This window comes from Pagrus major, chromosome 24 (assembly GCF_040436345.1).
Source record: "Pagrus major chromosome 24, Pma_NU_1.0".
Classification (NCBI taxonomy): Eukaryota; Metazoa; Chordata; class Actinopteri; order Spariformes; family Sparidae; genus Pagrus; species Pagrus major.
The window spans coordinates 10,878,797-10,896,092 of NC_133238.1; the positions used below are offsets into that span (position 1 = coordinate 10,878,797).

At 42.6% G+C, this 17,296-nt stretch overlaps 2 protein-coding genes across 8 annotated transcripts in view; one reads left to right on the forward strand and one right to left on the reverse strand.

Moving 5' to 3' along the window:
* The window catches only part of zranb3 (zinc finger, RAN-binding domain containing 3), an 80,168-nt gene extending 68,845 nt beyond the window's left edge, over positions 1 to 11,323 (reverse strand). For both annotated transcript variants that reach the window (XM_073462155.1, XM_073462154.1), the window contains exons 1-2: positions 10,932 to 11,323; positions 9,014 to 9,217 (exon numbers count right to left, since the gene is read on the reverse strand). In XM_073462155.1, coding sequence (XP_073318256.1) covers positions 9,014 to 9,159 — 146 coding nt within the window. In that variant the 5' untranslated portion in view covers positions 9,160 to 9,217; positions 10,932 to 11,323. The remainder of the gene's footprint in view (positions 1 to 9,013; positions 9,218 to 10,931) is intronic.
* Positions 11,324 to 11,325: 2 nt separating this feature from the next.
* The window catches only part of r3hdm1 (R3H domain containing 1), a 45,697-nt gene continuing 39,726 nt past the window's right edge, over positions 11,326 to 17,296 (forward strand). For all 6 annotated transcript variants that reach the window (XR_012177987.1, XM_073462156.1, XM_073462159.1 and 3 more), the window contains exon 1: positions 11,326 to 11,413. The gene's annotated coding sequence lies outside the window, so the exon portion shown is untranslated. The remainder of the gene's footprint in view (positions 11,414 to 17,296) is intronic.

Here is a 17,296-nt window from a genome sequence, read left to right on the forward strand (position 1 = left end):
AACTAATGTGTTTTTTGAACATTAAAGCAAGTAAACACCTAAAATAAAAGTATGAACCTGAAAATAATATGGGACCTTTAATATTGCATCACAAATCACAAATTCAAATGGACTTTAGGAAGGAGTGGAGCATAGTTAATTGCATTCACCTAGCCAGCATTCCATTAATTATCACATTGATAAAAACAGTAGGAGTAGGATGACAAGTTATTAATTAAATGTTGCTTCACAAATGAATCCATTTGTGTTGTATTAAGGTTTTTTTTTGGTTTAGGTTGCATTGATGTAATTTAGATTTTAAGACTCACTTCTCAGTACAAATCAGTTCTCTTACTTCAACACTGTTGTCCTTTTGACGGCTGTGTTTTGTTATGAGACGCCAGGCAGTTTAAGCCCAATTTTAACCCCTAATTGGTCACCCCTGACTAATTTTAGAACTGACAATCGGCATGTCAGAAATTTCGTCCGGCTTGCTTGCAGCGTGAGCAGTTTCACAGTCTAATTTCCCAAATGGCTGCTGTCAAAAGACAGATTATAAAATGCGGTGAGCTTGTTTAAATATTATCGGAGAAGTACTTTCCACGGTGTGTCTACCATAGTCTTGAGTGATAGGAATAAAACTGACCTTTGCTGCAGAACAGACACACCAGAGCATCTTCCAGACATCTGCGGCTCCATATTTTTCCCCTTCTGTGGTTTCCATTTACAGCCGAAATGCCCAAAGTAACTTCCAATCTATTTTTTGTTGAAATTGTTAGTCATCTTGTTTTAATAAACTCGGAAAGGAACTACTAAACTAATGTTAAAGGTGCACTATGTAGTTTTGGGGAAGAAATTTTAATCGGAAGAGAAAAATCTTCATTTTTTTTTTATGCCTAAACAAACGCTCTTTGTCTTCATGACTGAATAAACTGTTATTAATTACATCAGTGGCCTGAACAATGATGATGCTGATACAGACCGTTTGTCTAAACATATCTTTGCTAATCCGGATTCTTCCTTTATTCACATTTTTAAGAGAGCCTGCAACTGAACCTTCAACTACGATAAAAGTAACAGCTCACCTGTCTGGCTGTCTCTGATATGAAATGTTTTAGCAACCGTGTAACAGCCACCTAGCTCCCCCTTTACACTAGACATTATAAAGGAACAATGAAAGCGCGACACATTCCTCAGCTGAAGTTGTCCCCGCGGAGAAAGTGCAGATAGATCAACCTCTGCTTCTCCCTGCCCAGTGGGTTTGGGGCCTATTGTCATGACCTTGCTTATTCATAAATGCTTCCAACATCATGTCAGAGCAAACAGTGCAACAGAGCAGCTCTGAATACCTCAGACACAGTCTCTCATTATTCTTTCTCCTCCTCCCTCTCCTCCTCCTCCACCTCCGCTTCCTCCCCCCATCTCCGCCCCATTTCTCTCTTTCAGCTGAGGAACATGATTAATGTGCACCTTGCCACTGGTGGTTTTTCTAATTGCCAGCACACCGGCCCAGTCAGCGCATTGCGCACACACACACACGTGCACACACACTCACACAGGCCAGGATGTGTGTGAAAAATGCACACAAAAGAAAAGATATGCAAAAAAAATTATATACAGTATATGAAGTGCGCACACACATGCTTGCACACACATGAGCTTCCACACACACACACACACACACACACATATATGTGCTTGCGCATACACCCACCCACACACCCACCCACACTCGCACACTGGGGAGGGAGTGCGGCTGGGGCAGGTGCTTGCCATTTCTCAACACATTAATCATCCTCCTTTAAATAACCTGAGTGTCGTCTTGACGGTTTGAGACTGCGAGGATGCTGCAGTGCTGTTGCCTGACAACGGCACGGTCCCCGTCGCCCCGTCTTTCTAATGTTATCTCTGAAACCCACAAGCCACAAAGTGTCAGGAAATGGGCTCCCCTACCTCCCGGAGCTGGCTACGATGATTTGATGGGTTTGACCCCTGCACAGTGATGTGTTGTGTGGCCCGGTGTCTAACCCCAATCTACCAGCACTGTTAGGGTTCTCCTCTGAGTACTGGACTTGTAGTGCGATGTGGTCAATGGACGCTGCACAAAAGGCTGACTCAATGGGTGCTACAGTCCGCCATGCTCGGATCTCACACACAGTTATGGGTTCAGAGTGCAGTTTTTCTGCATTTCGTGAATGACCTTAAAATTGGTTTACTTTTAGGGAGGCGGAGGAGGATGTTTTAATAGTGTGTGTGACTTTACAAGGGAAAGTTAAACTCAAGCTATATGGGGCAATGCACAACTAGTGTTTGGCTCACAAGTTTTTTTTTTTTTTTCAAGCTTAAGCACCCTTCTGCTCACCCAAATCTATCAGAGAGCTCTTTAAATTCAGTTTGCTGAGTAGTGCTTAAAAATAGACAAAACTTTTTGTACTTGCTGGACAATGGTTACGCACACCCAGGCTCTCTCTTTGTCTTTTGTGGAGTGAAATGTTTTGTTTTTTTTCATCTGCTTTTGTCTAAACTTACCAGTGATTCAGTTTATTGACTTTTTTTTGGTGTCCGTTTGTTGGTTGGTTTGTCAGCAGGATTTCACAAAAACTACTGAATGGATTTCCATGAAACTTGGATGGAGGATGGGTCTGGGCACAAAACAGACCCCATTTGGTGCGGATCCAGGATTTCTTTCTCACTGTCTCGAACATTGTGAGATAGGGCATTTTGATCATTTTCATTAATTTCTCAGTGAATAATGTACGGATCTTGATGCAAAAATATCAGGCGCAAATTATGCTCTACTGAGTGCCATTCTAGTTTTACCATATATTTTAATAGCATTTCCCCACAAGTCGAGATTTACATTACTTACATTTTTATTTTATGTTTTAACCATATAGAAACAATCAAGAAATAAACAAGAGAGACAGAAATAACCATAAAAAACTAAATAATAACCTGATTAATTAGGCATGCCGCAGCTAAGACTGGTGACAAGCTGATAGCTAGCGGTTGTTACAGAAAGGCCACACGGTTAAGAGCAGTGAGACTATCAAACTTGAAACACAATGTTCCACTGACTTTATAGTCTTCCTCAACATGCTACGTTTTAGCATGTTATAGGCTAGAAAATGTAGTGTAACAATTACAGATGCAAAGAAGAGAGATACAGTCAGCAAACGAATTAAGCAATATCAATTATACACAGAAATATCCCTCTAAACATTGGCTAACATTAGCCACCGCAAGCTACTGGTCAGACCAGACCAAGTCAGACTAAAGCAGAGGGTGTGTTGGGTTGAGCTATGGTGCCTATTATTGCATATGTATTTAACTTTTTCTTTCAAACTCACAATGGTCAGTCTCACAATGCAAAGTGAATGCTAAATGATTATGTTGTCTGATGGTATGTACTGTAGGTATTATGCGACTGTTCTCTAACATTGTGGCTGTGCTTAATCATTTTCAATCCTATTTAAGCATGATGTACATAAAGATTATATGAATGTACGTTGTGCTTGGCTCTAATGATTCATTAACTATAAAGATTTCAGCTTCCTGAAAAGATAAACTTCAAGTGAACATATTGTTTATGTTGCAATACTCGTTAAAAGTGTTTCCCACCTGCATAAATCTTCTCTCTAACACACAAACTGACCCAGCAGGCTACAAAGTTTATTCATCATGTGTAGCCTCTCTACTTTGTTTCTATAAAAACCTCTTCTTTACATCCTGGATGGATACTATCCAAATAATGGAAAGTCGGCTATTAAGTTAACGTGTTATTGATGGTGGCTTAAATTACATTCTTCATGCTGCATAACAGAATGCATCTCCTGCTGTCCTCATAACACAAAAATATAATACGCTCTTACATTTAAACCTATAACAAATTTCATGCTTAATTAGGAGAAAATGGACTTTAGAGCACCTTAGCCAGTAAATACTGTAACTGAGGCACTTTTAATGACTTAGGAGAGGCATATCCTTACTTTTAAGATAATACTGGACCCAGCATCCCTCCTCAGATTATGAGTCATTATTTTTAACTATGGCTGGTACACAGACAGTCCATGCACCGCCTATGACGTGAAACACTTTTGCCGTCAAACCAGAGGCCAGGGCATTTTTGGCTGAACCAAGAATAAGTAAGGGCTCAAATTATGTAACACTGGCCAGCAGCTGTCCAAGACAGGTTTCAACAACAGTGCTGAAAATGTTATTTTGTTGTATCCAACAAAAATCAGCAAATTCTGTAAGTGACAGAGCAGCGGAGCACCAAAGCTGCTGAACAACAGCTTTCGTACTGATACGTGTCCTTTCTGTCTGCATTAAAGGGGCACTCAAGTGATTTTATACGTGAACATCAGTTTAAAAGTCACGAGGAGTACTATTCAGTCTGTGAAAACAGTTTCATAATGTCCTTTGTAGCTCTGGAGGGAGCTTTCTAATGTGTGAGAAAAAACAACCCCTAATGATGTCATTAGCTCGGGGTCATTGACTACGGATTTATTACAGAAAGCCCGTGTTACAAATTGGGTGAACTGAGTTCGGAGGAAGGTCTGCACATCTGGTTCCGAAAGTGAATTGCACTCTGATGGTGTTTCAGAAAATCCTTATATAAAGAGTTTTAAGCCTGGAAGCAAGCTACGAAGATGAAAAAATTGACTTGGAGCAGGTCAAAGACAGTGCTGTTACACTTGGATTGTCAGTTGTAGTACTTCTACTTGAAATAGCGAATAAAACATTTTTTTTCTTGAAACAAGGTTGATTTCATACAGACTTGTGGCTTCTACAGGAACACATACCACAATCTCATAGCTAGAGGCAAGTCTATCTTTGATGGTTACGACATTATGGCGAATAATCAACATCCTCGATTCAATGGATGTGATTTTAACTAATAAATATAATAAATAAACCTCACCGTTGAGCTCTATTAAGAATAAGCATTGTGCTACATCGTGGGAAATGTAGGACACAGTGTTTTATTCCAACATATTGATTGTTTGCCCAAGTTGTTAAAGGCCTTGAGAAAGTATTTACTCAGTTGGCTTCTTACTTGTCTTAAAAGAGCATTTTAAAAAGGTGCATTGTGGGTAATGTAGGCACCAGTTTTTGAAAGGGAAGAAGAATGCGTAGAGTAAAAAATGTCATATCTCTGGTTCTGCTGCATCGATTTTGATCATTCAAGAAATACGGAAGATTTGTTAAAAGTTGTTCATTGTTGTACTTAATTTATCTTACACGGACGGACTTTGAAAGGACTCGATTGCGCTCCCACTACTGTAACTCCCAATGTGCCGCTGAGGAGCTCAAATGATTTTATGGAACCACTCTGTGTACAGTCTCTATATTATGAACACAACTTACAGGCAAGTAAAAATGTGACGTAAATACATCAACGTGTATGTGTACGGAGAACAAACTCTCTGGAGTGGAATTCTTCTCTCAGTAATTTGAGCATCACAGCAAGAGACAGTCTGCTTATTGATCTCCTCTCGCATCAGCAGAGCAGGCCTTATTCAATAAAAGCCCGGGCAGTCACTTATAATAATATTTTGGACAAATCAGAGCAGGGTGGACATACAGTGCATCACATGGCTGGCTTCGAGCCACAGTCAACATCTTAATGGAAGTGACCAAGAGGTCTTAATGGATGTACTTTTACTCCAAATTGATGTTTTTGTACCACTCAGTACTGTATTCCACAGATAAATGTCGGTTTTAGAACAGCTGAATATATATGGATGTCAGCACTCAAATGAGACACTTCCGAACCAACTTTCCAAACAATACAATCAACCACATCTCATGGGTTTTTATTGTCACGCTGTACCACAACTTTCCCACATTATCCCTCATCTGACTCCATAAAATTCACTCACCCTCCTACACAGATCGGTACAGCGGGCTCCATAAGTATTTGAATTGCAACAACATTTGATGTTTTGGTTCGCTACCCTTGATGCTCTGGATGTGAAAAGACACAATGACTGTGAGATTTAAAGGAAAAATCCGCCCACGGATCCTCCCACACTGTTAGATATCCGACATCAATCTGTGATGTTCAGTGCATTTCAGGAGTTATTTTATAATGAAGGGCTGCCATTTATTTTTTCAGCCTGCCTCATCTAGCTCCAGCTCAGGTAGTGATATCCTACATTTCCCAGAATTGTGAAACTCCCTGCAAAAAATAAAAGTCTGCGGCTGCATTGCATTTTGCTCTACTCATGTTATTGTACATAGAATTATTGCTATTTCCGCCTCTTATACAATGAGTCTTAGTCTCAGTGGGAAAATAGAGACTGTTTTATTTCGAGGCGCTTTTCAAGGATGTTGAATGAACAAATAAAGAACAGCAGGGTGCCTGAAATACATAGAAAGATCGAGATTACTGTCAATAAAATTACCATTTTTAGCTTGTAATCATCTTTACTGTCTGTCTGTGTGAATGCACACAGTTGTGGATATGTGGATGAAAGGATGCGCTGCAGTGGGCTCAAAGATCTGCCTAATTAAGCATTTTAACCTCTTAGGCACTGTGTTATCACAAATTACTATTTTTCTATCATGTAGCAACCAGCGTGGTTTTCTCTACCATTATAATGGTATACCACCTAAGCCAAATGAATGTAAAATCAATGTGGAGAGCATCAAAACCAACTAAATGATGTTTATAGTTGGACCCCAGTGGCAGGTTTTGTCTTTAAGCTTTTTTGGCCATTGTTTATTTATTATCTGTTTTATCTGTAATTATAAATGGTCCAAAATGATCTCAAATCACATATTTTTTATTGACAAACATAAAATTTTCTTTGGCAAGGACCCTCAACACCCCACGCAAAATACGTGCACCAAAGTCTTTCACAAACACAGAGGGAATGTGAGGGAATAACACAGAAAATGTAAGCTATTCCGACGTGCTTGAATATGGGCTGGCATCCCGTGTTTGTGGAGATATGGTACACACAACAACAACACTGCTGAAAAAGATTCCAGAGGAAACACTGACTAGAATATGGAGCAGGTGGTGTCCTAAAATGGCTTCATATTTTCATGCTAATGGATGGTACTACCATTTTGGCAAGATGATAGCATGTTTGGCTATCTAGCTAATTACCTTGTAAGCGTTTCATCCAAGGCAAAGGAGCACACCATGTTATGCTACATTACACTAAAAAAGAAAAAAGCCAGTTCACAACTAAAACATCTAAATCGATGTAGATTGATGTCCACACCTGTGTTGAAGCTAGTCCTGGATGCTATAAGAGTTTAGCTAACATTAGAAGCTCTGTCCTACACTCCAGCCTTCCCAGCCAATGTTACCAGAGATAGCGTTACATTTCTTCCCTTTTTGTATTCTCAACCAGCATGTTGTCACTTTTTACATACATGTTAGCTAAACAGCCACACAGGGTTGTTAGCATGAAATAATCAGATCTTCTCATCAACTGGTGAGGATACTGATTGTTTTTACCCAGCTTTAGCCTCATCTTAAAGCACGGTTTGATGTATGTAGCCATATTTAAAGACGCTAATGTTAGTTGACGTTATTAAAGATTATTTGAGAATTACATCTACACAGGCATATTAAGATGGAGACAACACCTTTGCTTTTGTGGCTAAATAGTTATTTCATTGTTATATTTATTTGAAAAAAACAACTACATAGCAGCCTAAAATCATGGCAGTGCTCATTCTACTTTCAGGCTCCTTCTACCTATAATATCTTGCGCTAATGCCACTTCTGCCTGTCTCCAGAGAGAAGCACTGCTCTTACTGTCACACTGATGCCAATTGACTGAGGTAACTGTCCACACAGTGCGGCAAGAGCCAATTGACTTCTGACCCACCCGTGTAACAAAGCAGTGCCTCCCAGTGTTCCTGAATCAATATGGCCGCTCCGCATCACAGCAGCGGTGCTCAGATTGGCTCCCCCTGTGCTGACCTTACAGAGAACCCTAGCGTACATCGACTGGTCGGCGAGGAGGAAATGGACAAGCCTTGACCTGCTCCTGCAGCTAATGCTCAACACAGCCAAACACTCGCGGACTTAAGGGCAACTGAGAAACTTCCCCTGGACTGGTAATTGTTTTCAAAGATACAAGCTGGAGTCTATCTGACCTTATGAATTTAGAATATATTCACACACGCTCTTGGCCTTTTACTTGCTTCTTTAGCTGTTATAAAATATTGTACCTTGGTTAAAATCAGAGTTTTGGTACCACCTTCCTTAAGGCTCCATTAGGTCAATTATCTATTTAAACATGTCGTCCTATTAAAAGGTGCCCTGTGGAGATTTTTTGTGAACAAATAGTTATGTTTACATTCTGTGTTTCTCACCAAAATGCACTGTGAGTATCCTTTCTCAACAGTCTTGGGATTTGCTGCTACAGCTTTACTTGGTCTGGTATGACCACTAGCTTGTGGTGGCTAATGTTAGCTAATGCTCGCAAAGTTTAGACAGATACTGCTGTATACAGTGAGTGACATTAGTGCATGAGATTGTTGACTTAACAGGTCTTCGCTACTTGTGCTACTGCAAAGCTACATTTTAGCATTTCTGTTTTAGCGCACCATTATCCTGTTATAGTCACAACCAAAGTGGCTGCTGTTTTCCTCTTTAAGTTTCCATTTCTTTTTCCTGTAATTGGTTGTGACCGATGTGTGAGAGCTTCTACGTAAAGATAAAAGAAGCTACTTGCATTCTTCTATGACATTGTCAGACAACAGACTTGAGTTGAAAGCACTTCGTAGCAATAAATCAATATTTACACACTGCAGAAGTGGAGTCGGAGGTAAGGCTACAAACCCAGAGGGGGAATGCAATGTTCTTAAACAGAGCCACTGAAAAATGAACAACAGACCTACTTATCGAATCATTTCTCTTGACATATTATTTCTGATTTGCAAGATGCAAGCTGGCCTTTATATGTAGATTAGATATTTGAATGTTGTTCTGATATCAAAGATGTTGCTTCACTTAAAAAAAAACTTTATAAAATGTAAATGGCTGAGCATCAGCACTGCTTACCGTCCGTTCTTCGATAACGCAAACTCCACTCCCTCCCTTTGGAAAGCCATCAGGCGCTGCAGGAGCTTGTGAGGAAGGCCTGACAGTTGCTGTGACCATCTTGTATCACAGCAAGAGGTCTGTAGGCCATTATCATCCATTTCCATTAGTAAGTCCTCATCAGTTTCTCTGCCCCTTGCTCAGTCAGCCGGCTCTGGTTTTAGACTGGAAAAAAAAAACATTGTTATATGGGGATGTACATTTGAAGGTGCCCCTATATAGGCTAGGTTTAGTCTGAATTAGTGGATATTCATTACTATTAGATATTTTTCATGAAATTGATTTCTGACCTAATATTGTTTTATAATAATGGTGAGAAACTATCCTCTGCTGCCTACTTGCTCTGACAGGAATACTATTATTAGAAGCTGGATGACGCAGTACTGTGGCCAAAGAAAGTCAGAATTTTAGAGAGATGGCAGAAGATGCCCGTCTCAGCCGCCCCCAGTTACAGCAATAGCATTTTATGTGTTGCCTCACCTGGCACTGTCCTGGTCAATCCAGACAACCTCATGTAATTATAGTTATCATTGGGTGTGCACCAACATCCCCACAAAATCATTACTGTGTCTGAAGCAGTAACAACTTCCTATAACACAGTGTTGCCCAGGTAGAAGTTAGAGTGCAGTCTGTGTCTACAGTTCTTTGCAAAAGTCATATTTTATCCGAGTTTAATAATTCATCACCATACTGAATCCTTAAAGGGACAATATGGAAAAATTCAAGATGAAAACATGCAAAAACTAAAATTATCAGTAGAATGTGAATAACAGTTCTGCTGTTATGACACGTATGTATTGTGTTGCAAAGATATATACTGAAGTTAGCATGCTAACCAGCTCGTCCCAAGTCCATGTGCTAGAAGTGTAAACACCAATGTTCCCCCAGTTCTCTTAACTCCCAGTTTGGACTGCTAGCTGCATGGCTAACTGAGCTAACTAGCTATGCAGCTACAGTTAACAGCGGTTAGTTGTTACGCTAGCAATATGCTAACCCCCATATGTTTTCAATTCGACAGGTTGTCAATTCTTACATATTGCGCCTTTAATTACACCTATGATGCTTCCCTGCATACACTATTATGACTGTGTACTTAATGAGGCTTATTCCGTAATAACAACTAAAATAATTAATTTGAAGTTGTTGGTTTTTTTTTTTTTTTTTTTACAAAAATGCATTATGGTAAGACTCTCATCTGGAAGGCAGTATCCTGCAGTTTTCTGTGAGCTAAAGTTATGTATTAAGTTTCCTTCCTTGCTTACCTTTTACTTTATCAGCGAGATATTAGAGGACTTACAGTACAAGACGCGTTGTCAAGTTAGGGGCAGACAACAAGCAATTAATAAACGCTTAAATATGCTAAAAACTCATTTAGAGTTTATAATAATACCTAAAACAATGATGAGTTAGCGCATCTCTAGCTAGAGCTAACAAAATAAACCGGAAGTAGAGACTTGCCTACGGAAATAAAAGCACAGCTCGTATAGACAGCAACTATGAATACACATATTCCCTTTTGTAAGCCCTTTAGCTGTTTTATTTTGAATGTTTACACCGGATACGCATTTATGTTTGTATATGTTGCATTTGACACTGGTTTCTAAACACCCAGCACCCCCTATGAATGGACACACTAGCAAGCTAACATAAGTATACATGTGTACGTTAGTAATGTGTGTTTAATGCTACATGAACGTTACAGTTTGCTCCTCTAAGCAGAGCCGAATTGGTCACAGACAGTGTTGTTATGATACTGTGACTCGGGAGCACTACTCGGTCACATAAAACACACGAAAAACTGTTGTATAAGTCAAATAAGCCAAATAAGAGGAGAGCAGTGGTACTCGTGTATGTGTGTGTGTGCGCGTGGTTTGCATACCCGACGAGACAGTGGACTGAAGCGCAGCAGTCAAAATGGTTACAGAAACAGCGGACTGAGCAGAAACATTGAAAAGTTTCGCGGTAAATTCAAGGTTCACTCGGTTTATATACCACGAGACATCCGCAGCACGTAGTTATTATCACTGAGGATCCTGTGCAACTTCCTGGCACTTCATGGTATAATTAAAGCACAGTTCACCTAACAGTATTAATACATTACATCAGTGTGAAAGGATATGTCAGAGAAATGACGAGACTGGCGTACGAACTCGGTGCTTGCGTGCTGCCATAACGCAAAAACTCCAGCAACGACGAGACGTGACATATTTTCAACACCCTACGTGTCGGACGTAAGGAGCTGACGCACTCTCTCCCAGCCTGCCGCTGGACTCCGCTGCCTCTCCTTCACTCCGCCACAAACACTAGCTACTTCACCTTCGGTAGAGACTACGGCTGTGCACCGATTGTAAACCAACAGCGGTAAGGCAACATTAGATATCTGCAGTATCATGTCCAACATGTACCGGTTCGCGAGTAAAATGTCAACCGGGTGGTTGTAATCATGTAACACGAGCTAGTTAGCAGTAAACATCTCTCTTGCTAGTGCGTGACAGCGCAGAGCGCCGGTGTTTGGCCGTTTTCAAGCGTTAGCAAGCCACCGTGCCAGGTAATAATCGTTAGCTTAGCCCCGACACGATCCAGAGCCAAATGTTGCTCTTCAGCGTTGCCTTGCTCTTCGGCCAAAGTACACACCTCGCGAGCAAACACCGTGTCCAAATTGTAAGCGGCCATACTTAAATTCGGCGTTCGTCCGAAAAACCGAGCAGCAGTCATTTTATAAATGCAGCACAATTCAATAACTTTCAGGCCTGGCTCGACTGTTTCTTTCCTGGTAATATGCGGCAACCAGCAGAGTCTGTACTGAGGTTAATTGTTAGCCATTTTAATAAACGGAGCTTCAGTTGTGTTGTCGCGCTGCTTGGTTAAATGTCTTATCCGCCGAATTTTAGCTACATGCATCAATTATTAGATTGAAATGTCACATGTCGTTCGGGGTTTGTCGATACCAAGGGAACATTAAAAATGCAAAATTTGACATGGAGTCTGGTGCAACGGACTCGCTGTTCTACAGCGAGCGAAAGCTATAGATTGCTGGCATTTAAGTTCCATTGCCCTGAATGATTAATCAGAACAAATACATTTACTTTCGATTGATTCTTCACAGCTTCACAATACGAACCGTGGTCTCTTGTCTTTGTGGTTGATTGTCAATGAGACGATTTCTTGGTCGATGTGAGTCTTATTAATCAAGCCCACGTACCAATAAGGGCATCTAACATTGCGCAGTTACCATATAAGTACCAGGGGACCAAGTCAGAGTTAACGAAATAAAGGCAAAAGGGGTTAATGTTGTATTTGGTTTGATAAATATAATTATTCAATGCCAATCACTATCAGTGCAATAAGTCCTCTAATGGTGGTTGTATACAAATTAATTTCAATATGAATAAAAATGAATGGTGCAGTGTAGATTCTCGTATAAAACGATTTTGTGAAGGAACTAGTATATGTTGTTAATATTACCCACACTGTTTTCAGTAAACAGTAAAAGACCGTAAATCATACATCTATTAAGTCATTCAGTTGTTGTTTAATAAGTAACCCATGCCCAGTACAATCCCGATGCACTAACCCTGTCAATTATCGCCTCATAGACTTGGTAGGGACTGACAGAGATGGCAGTGAAAGCTCACAAGTCGCCACCACCGAGGCTGAGCATCATGACGGTATCATTTTCATTAAGGTACCAGCGGAGCCTGGTGGGTGGAGAGTGGATGCTGGTTCACTTCCTCCGGCTGCTGTTGCAGAGAGCCGAGATGATGTGTTCACCTTTGCAGGGGCTTGCAACTGTGCTGTCCAGCGATTATGCTACATGTATTGTCAACTGTGTGTATTCTTCAACATGTTTTGGGGAAATGTGAACATGAAGAGCTCGCGCGTGTGCATGCAGATAAATACCAACATCTGTTTTTAGTGATGGCTGCAGGAAAGTTGCACTAAATCTTGGCTCAAGCGCTCTCTTGTGCTTGCCTGCACCCCTCCACAAGGCTTAAAATAAATGCTAGTAATTGTTTGCTAAAACTGTTTCACCTGCGGCTGCTCAGGTCCACCACAGCCGCTACCTTGTTGACCATTCATTACGCAGGGTTAGGGCGTATTTGAAGCTGATGACATTATCAGATATTGAGGTTGAGGGTGCTGTGTAATAGCTCTCACCAAAGATGTGGCCCAATGACTAAATAATTCATCGCCTTTCCGTGGGGGTGGGGGGTGGGATCTCTCTTTCCTCTAATATTTGGTCCGGGCCATTAAATAATTCATCCGCCTATCCATAAATTGTTTGCTCAATCGGTGACCTTTTCGTGGGATTAAGGAAGCACAATAATAAATTCTTCAGAGACCTGGCATAACGAATGGTACAATTATGAGGCAGCGTTGGATCGGATCGGTTGTCGCAGCCCTGGTGTTGGTTGCTAAGTGACAGCAGGAACTTTTCCGCCCGCTGTGTTTGCTGTTAAAGTCTTGAGTGACTGAAAGGACAAAAACAATCACATTATGGCAGTCTAGACTTGGGCTGCGCGCAGGACCTGTTTGCGACTTCCTATGTCTTTGACAGCCTGTCAGTCACTCGCTGATGAGAGTGCTTCATGAGCTCAATTATCACTCTGTCTTCGTTGGATGCGCAGAGGAGGCAGAATACTTGATCTTTAATGAAATAAACAAACCAAGTGAATGCCGTTGGAGGCTCTGATCCCTCATTGTTTTCCCCATTAAATCGTCTGAAATCACGAAGAGCAGATTTAGATGAAACAGAGGTGGTTAGGGGTGCGGTTTGATCATGCACAAGCAGCTGCCCTTCTTCCTTCTGCAGATTGTTTTCTAGTGAGCTTATCCTAGGTTTGCCTAAAGCTGAATATTTTATAGCAGTGTTTCACTTGTTCGGCTTCAGTAATGGGTGGTGTTTCAGGTGGCGGCTCTCTCCTCGTCAGTGGGATTAGCCGTAGCCTCTTCTTCTCGTGTGAAAAGCAGGGTGCCAGCTTTAATGGGAAGGTAGCCCAGTGAACAGCTCGGCCTCTCAGCGGCCGTCGCCTCCCCATCGACTCTCCACCTGGTCTTTGAGCACCTAGCTGGCCGCAGTCACACCGATCCTGTCCCCCTGTCCTCTCGTCCTCTCCCTGCTTGCCGCCTCTCTTTCTCCTTTCTTTCTTGCCTCCTCTGTGCTCCTTTCTTGCCTCCCACCTTCCCCGTTTTTCTCATCTTCCTCTCCTCTTCCTCTCCTTCCATCCATCCCATGTCCCTGACTGCCCTTTCCTCCTCCTCCTCCTCCTCCTCCTCCTCCTCCTCCTCCTCCTCCTCCTTCCCCCGCCTCCATCCTAAAGCAGAGTAGCTAATGAAGAGCCCCATTTAGCCGGTGACTTTGGTTCAGTCGGCGCTCCGTATAGCGCCGGCCGGCCTCGGCTGCCGTGACTGGCTGCTGAGGCTCTGACATCACACGGGGGCCAGCTGTTGATTTGGCGCTGTCTCCAAGGCTGGCTGGCTTGATGGGTTGTGGCAGGTAGACTTGTGCTCGCACAGCACTCTCCCTCCCTCCCTCCCTCCCTCCCTCCCTCCCTCCCTCCCTCCCTCCCTTCCTCTCTCTCTCTCTCTCTCTTTGTGACACCCACTCTCCCTCGCCCTCTCCCTTTACACTCCCCGCTTGCCGTCTTCCACTCTCACTCAGTCGAGCGAGCGAACAGGAGGCAGCAGGCAGCTGCCGAGGAGCGAGCTGGGAGGCAACTCCAGCCTCCTCTCCAGCAGATAGTGCCTCCTGTACAATGGAAACTAAACGGTCGAGTAGCAGAAGGGATGGAGGGCAGAGCTGCCGGGCAGGTAGGTCCTGCAGCTACAAGCCACCTCACATGCTTCATCTTCTTAATTTTGTTCAACTATTTTCTTTACCATCTTTCCTTTTCATGTTCTACTGTTGCTGCTATATCAAAAGCTGTTTTTAAAAAAACACCAAAAGAAATGTTTAATCCATGAGAAAACCTCTTCCCGCACAAGCTTTTTCAGTTCCTTTTTATCATCGCATGGCAGCAAGTCAGCGAGCAAGTGTGCAGCCTTTCTCTTTGGCTTGTTAAACTGAGCGCGACACGAGATTTGGTGTGCTGTCAGCGCCGCGACGCTCGGCGAGCTGAGCCAGAGCTTTTTTCGAAAATCTCCTCGCCGGTTTGCCAGTTGCTGCTTCTGCTTTTCATTACGAGGATAATTAAGCGAGATCAGCCAATAAGGGGCTTCGCTCTGCTTTGTTCTCCAGCCAAGCTCATCCTCTCTTGTCTCCCCCTCGGTTCCCCCTGTTTGTTCTGCAGGTGTTGCCTGCAAATGGACTTTTAATGACTCTGGCAGACTTTTTGAGTTATTCTCCTCTCATAAGGCTCCATAGATTAAAACTGCTAGACTTGCATGTTAGTTTTCAGTGTTTATTGTTTCTCCTCTAATTGCCTAGATTGATATTCCCTGGAAGCTCTCCTGTGGGATAGGTAATGGATTACCTACATGCTCTGCTGTGGATTTAATTTATTAATGCTGGCTGACTGCGCCTCTGCTGCGCCGCGCCGCACTCACACCGCCTTATGCGACCTGGAGGCAGAGCGAGCAGCGCAATTAGAGGCTCATTTGTGCCTGTTTATGTTTTTTTTTTTTTTGTTAATTCAGTCTGCGCTATTACAGGCAGTTCCTTAAACTGACACCGCCTCAGCTGGCCTGAAATTGAGGCAAGCAGTGTATGAAAGTGATATAATTTCATAAGCTTTACACTAATCGTTTTCTGGTCCAATTATATAGCTCCCCTGTCAGTGCTTTCCTTGCTTTGCAATTAGCAGAAATGGCTAGAAAATGGGAGATTAGTTACTCAGTTTAGCAAAACACTGAAATCAATTTTATTGCAGCGCCATGAGTGCGAACCAGCATTAGTAACCTAATTAACTGTTTATTTGATGTCTGATTTTATTAGCCCGGGTGCACGTCCTGCGCTCTGCTGAAGCTGATTTAGTCTAAATCCGTCTTTTTGGGGGTTTATTTGGAAGTCGGCAATTAATTGCACAGCCGTCAGATGTTTGGCTGCAGTTGCTGTGTTTCCTGTGGTTGGATTGGGCAATTTTTGAACATAACTGGTAATTTTTGTTTAGAAATGGTGAGCAGGTGACAAAAGCTTTCGCCCTCAGACATGACATTACCTTTTGTATTTGCTTGTCTGCTTTTGTTTCACTAAATAGAGCTCTGTTTAGTATTCGACATCTCTGCAGACAATGCCCCAGCTGTTTGGCACCGCTCCTGCCGTTGTCCCTTTTTTTTTATGTGACACTTGCAGAAAGCTCATCAGCAGCAATAAAGCACGCATTATTTTTCGGCGCATAAATCTGCGACTGCGTGCAGAAAGATGCGGCCACGTCTTGTTTTTTTTTCCTCCTCGGGCGCTTAGAAATCATCCTTGGATTTTTCTTCCCGATCACACAGGAAGCTCGCAGAGGTGATGGCTTGTTCTTTTCCACCCCGCGTTTGACTCTCGGGATAGAGTAGCAGATAGAGGGAAGGTGGGGGCCGGGGGGGATTGAGGGTCCTTCACCTGCAGTTGAGCTGGTTATAGCCCAGACAAGAGCCCTGATCCACGCAGAGCTGAGCAGAACAGAACAGAGCGGAGGTGTGGGAGGGAAAGGTCAGCCTTTGCAAGAGTGAATCAGGTGTGTGTGTGCGCTTGCAGGTGTGTGCGTGTATGTTCGTGCTTGTGTGAAGGGGAAAGAAAACACTGAAGTGTGCTTGCTCGCCCGTTCCCGCGTGTGTGCGTGCCATCACCAGTAGGCTCTTGTGCGCTTCACAGTGATTGAAAAATTTTCTCATTAGCTCGCCATCGAACATAATTGTCCGTGAGAGTAGTCCGTTAAGAGCCTGCTGTATGATTAACTCGGCTCAGTTGACGGCCAGCCTTATGACCCCGCTGTGGGTTTTTGGAGAATTAATTTCCATCAAGAATATGTATCTACAGCGGAGGGCGTGTGTTGTATACTTGCGATTCCAGCAAATCCCGATTTTTGTCTTGATTTTTTTTAGATTTTTGACGATTATTCTGTTTTCACTGCAAGTCTACATTTTAATACATTCATGCGTTTGTCTGCAGACGGGTAGGTTTGATGCATCTGTGTGTGTGTGTGTGTGTGTGTGTGTGTGTGTGTGTGTGTGTGTGTGTGCATGCAAGCGAGCAAGGCTGCCGTTATGCCGTCGGGCATGGCGATAAAGGTGGCACTGAGGGACGGGTGTGACACTGAA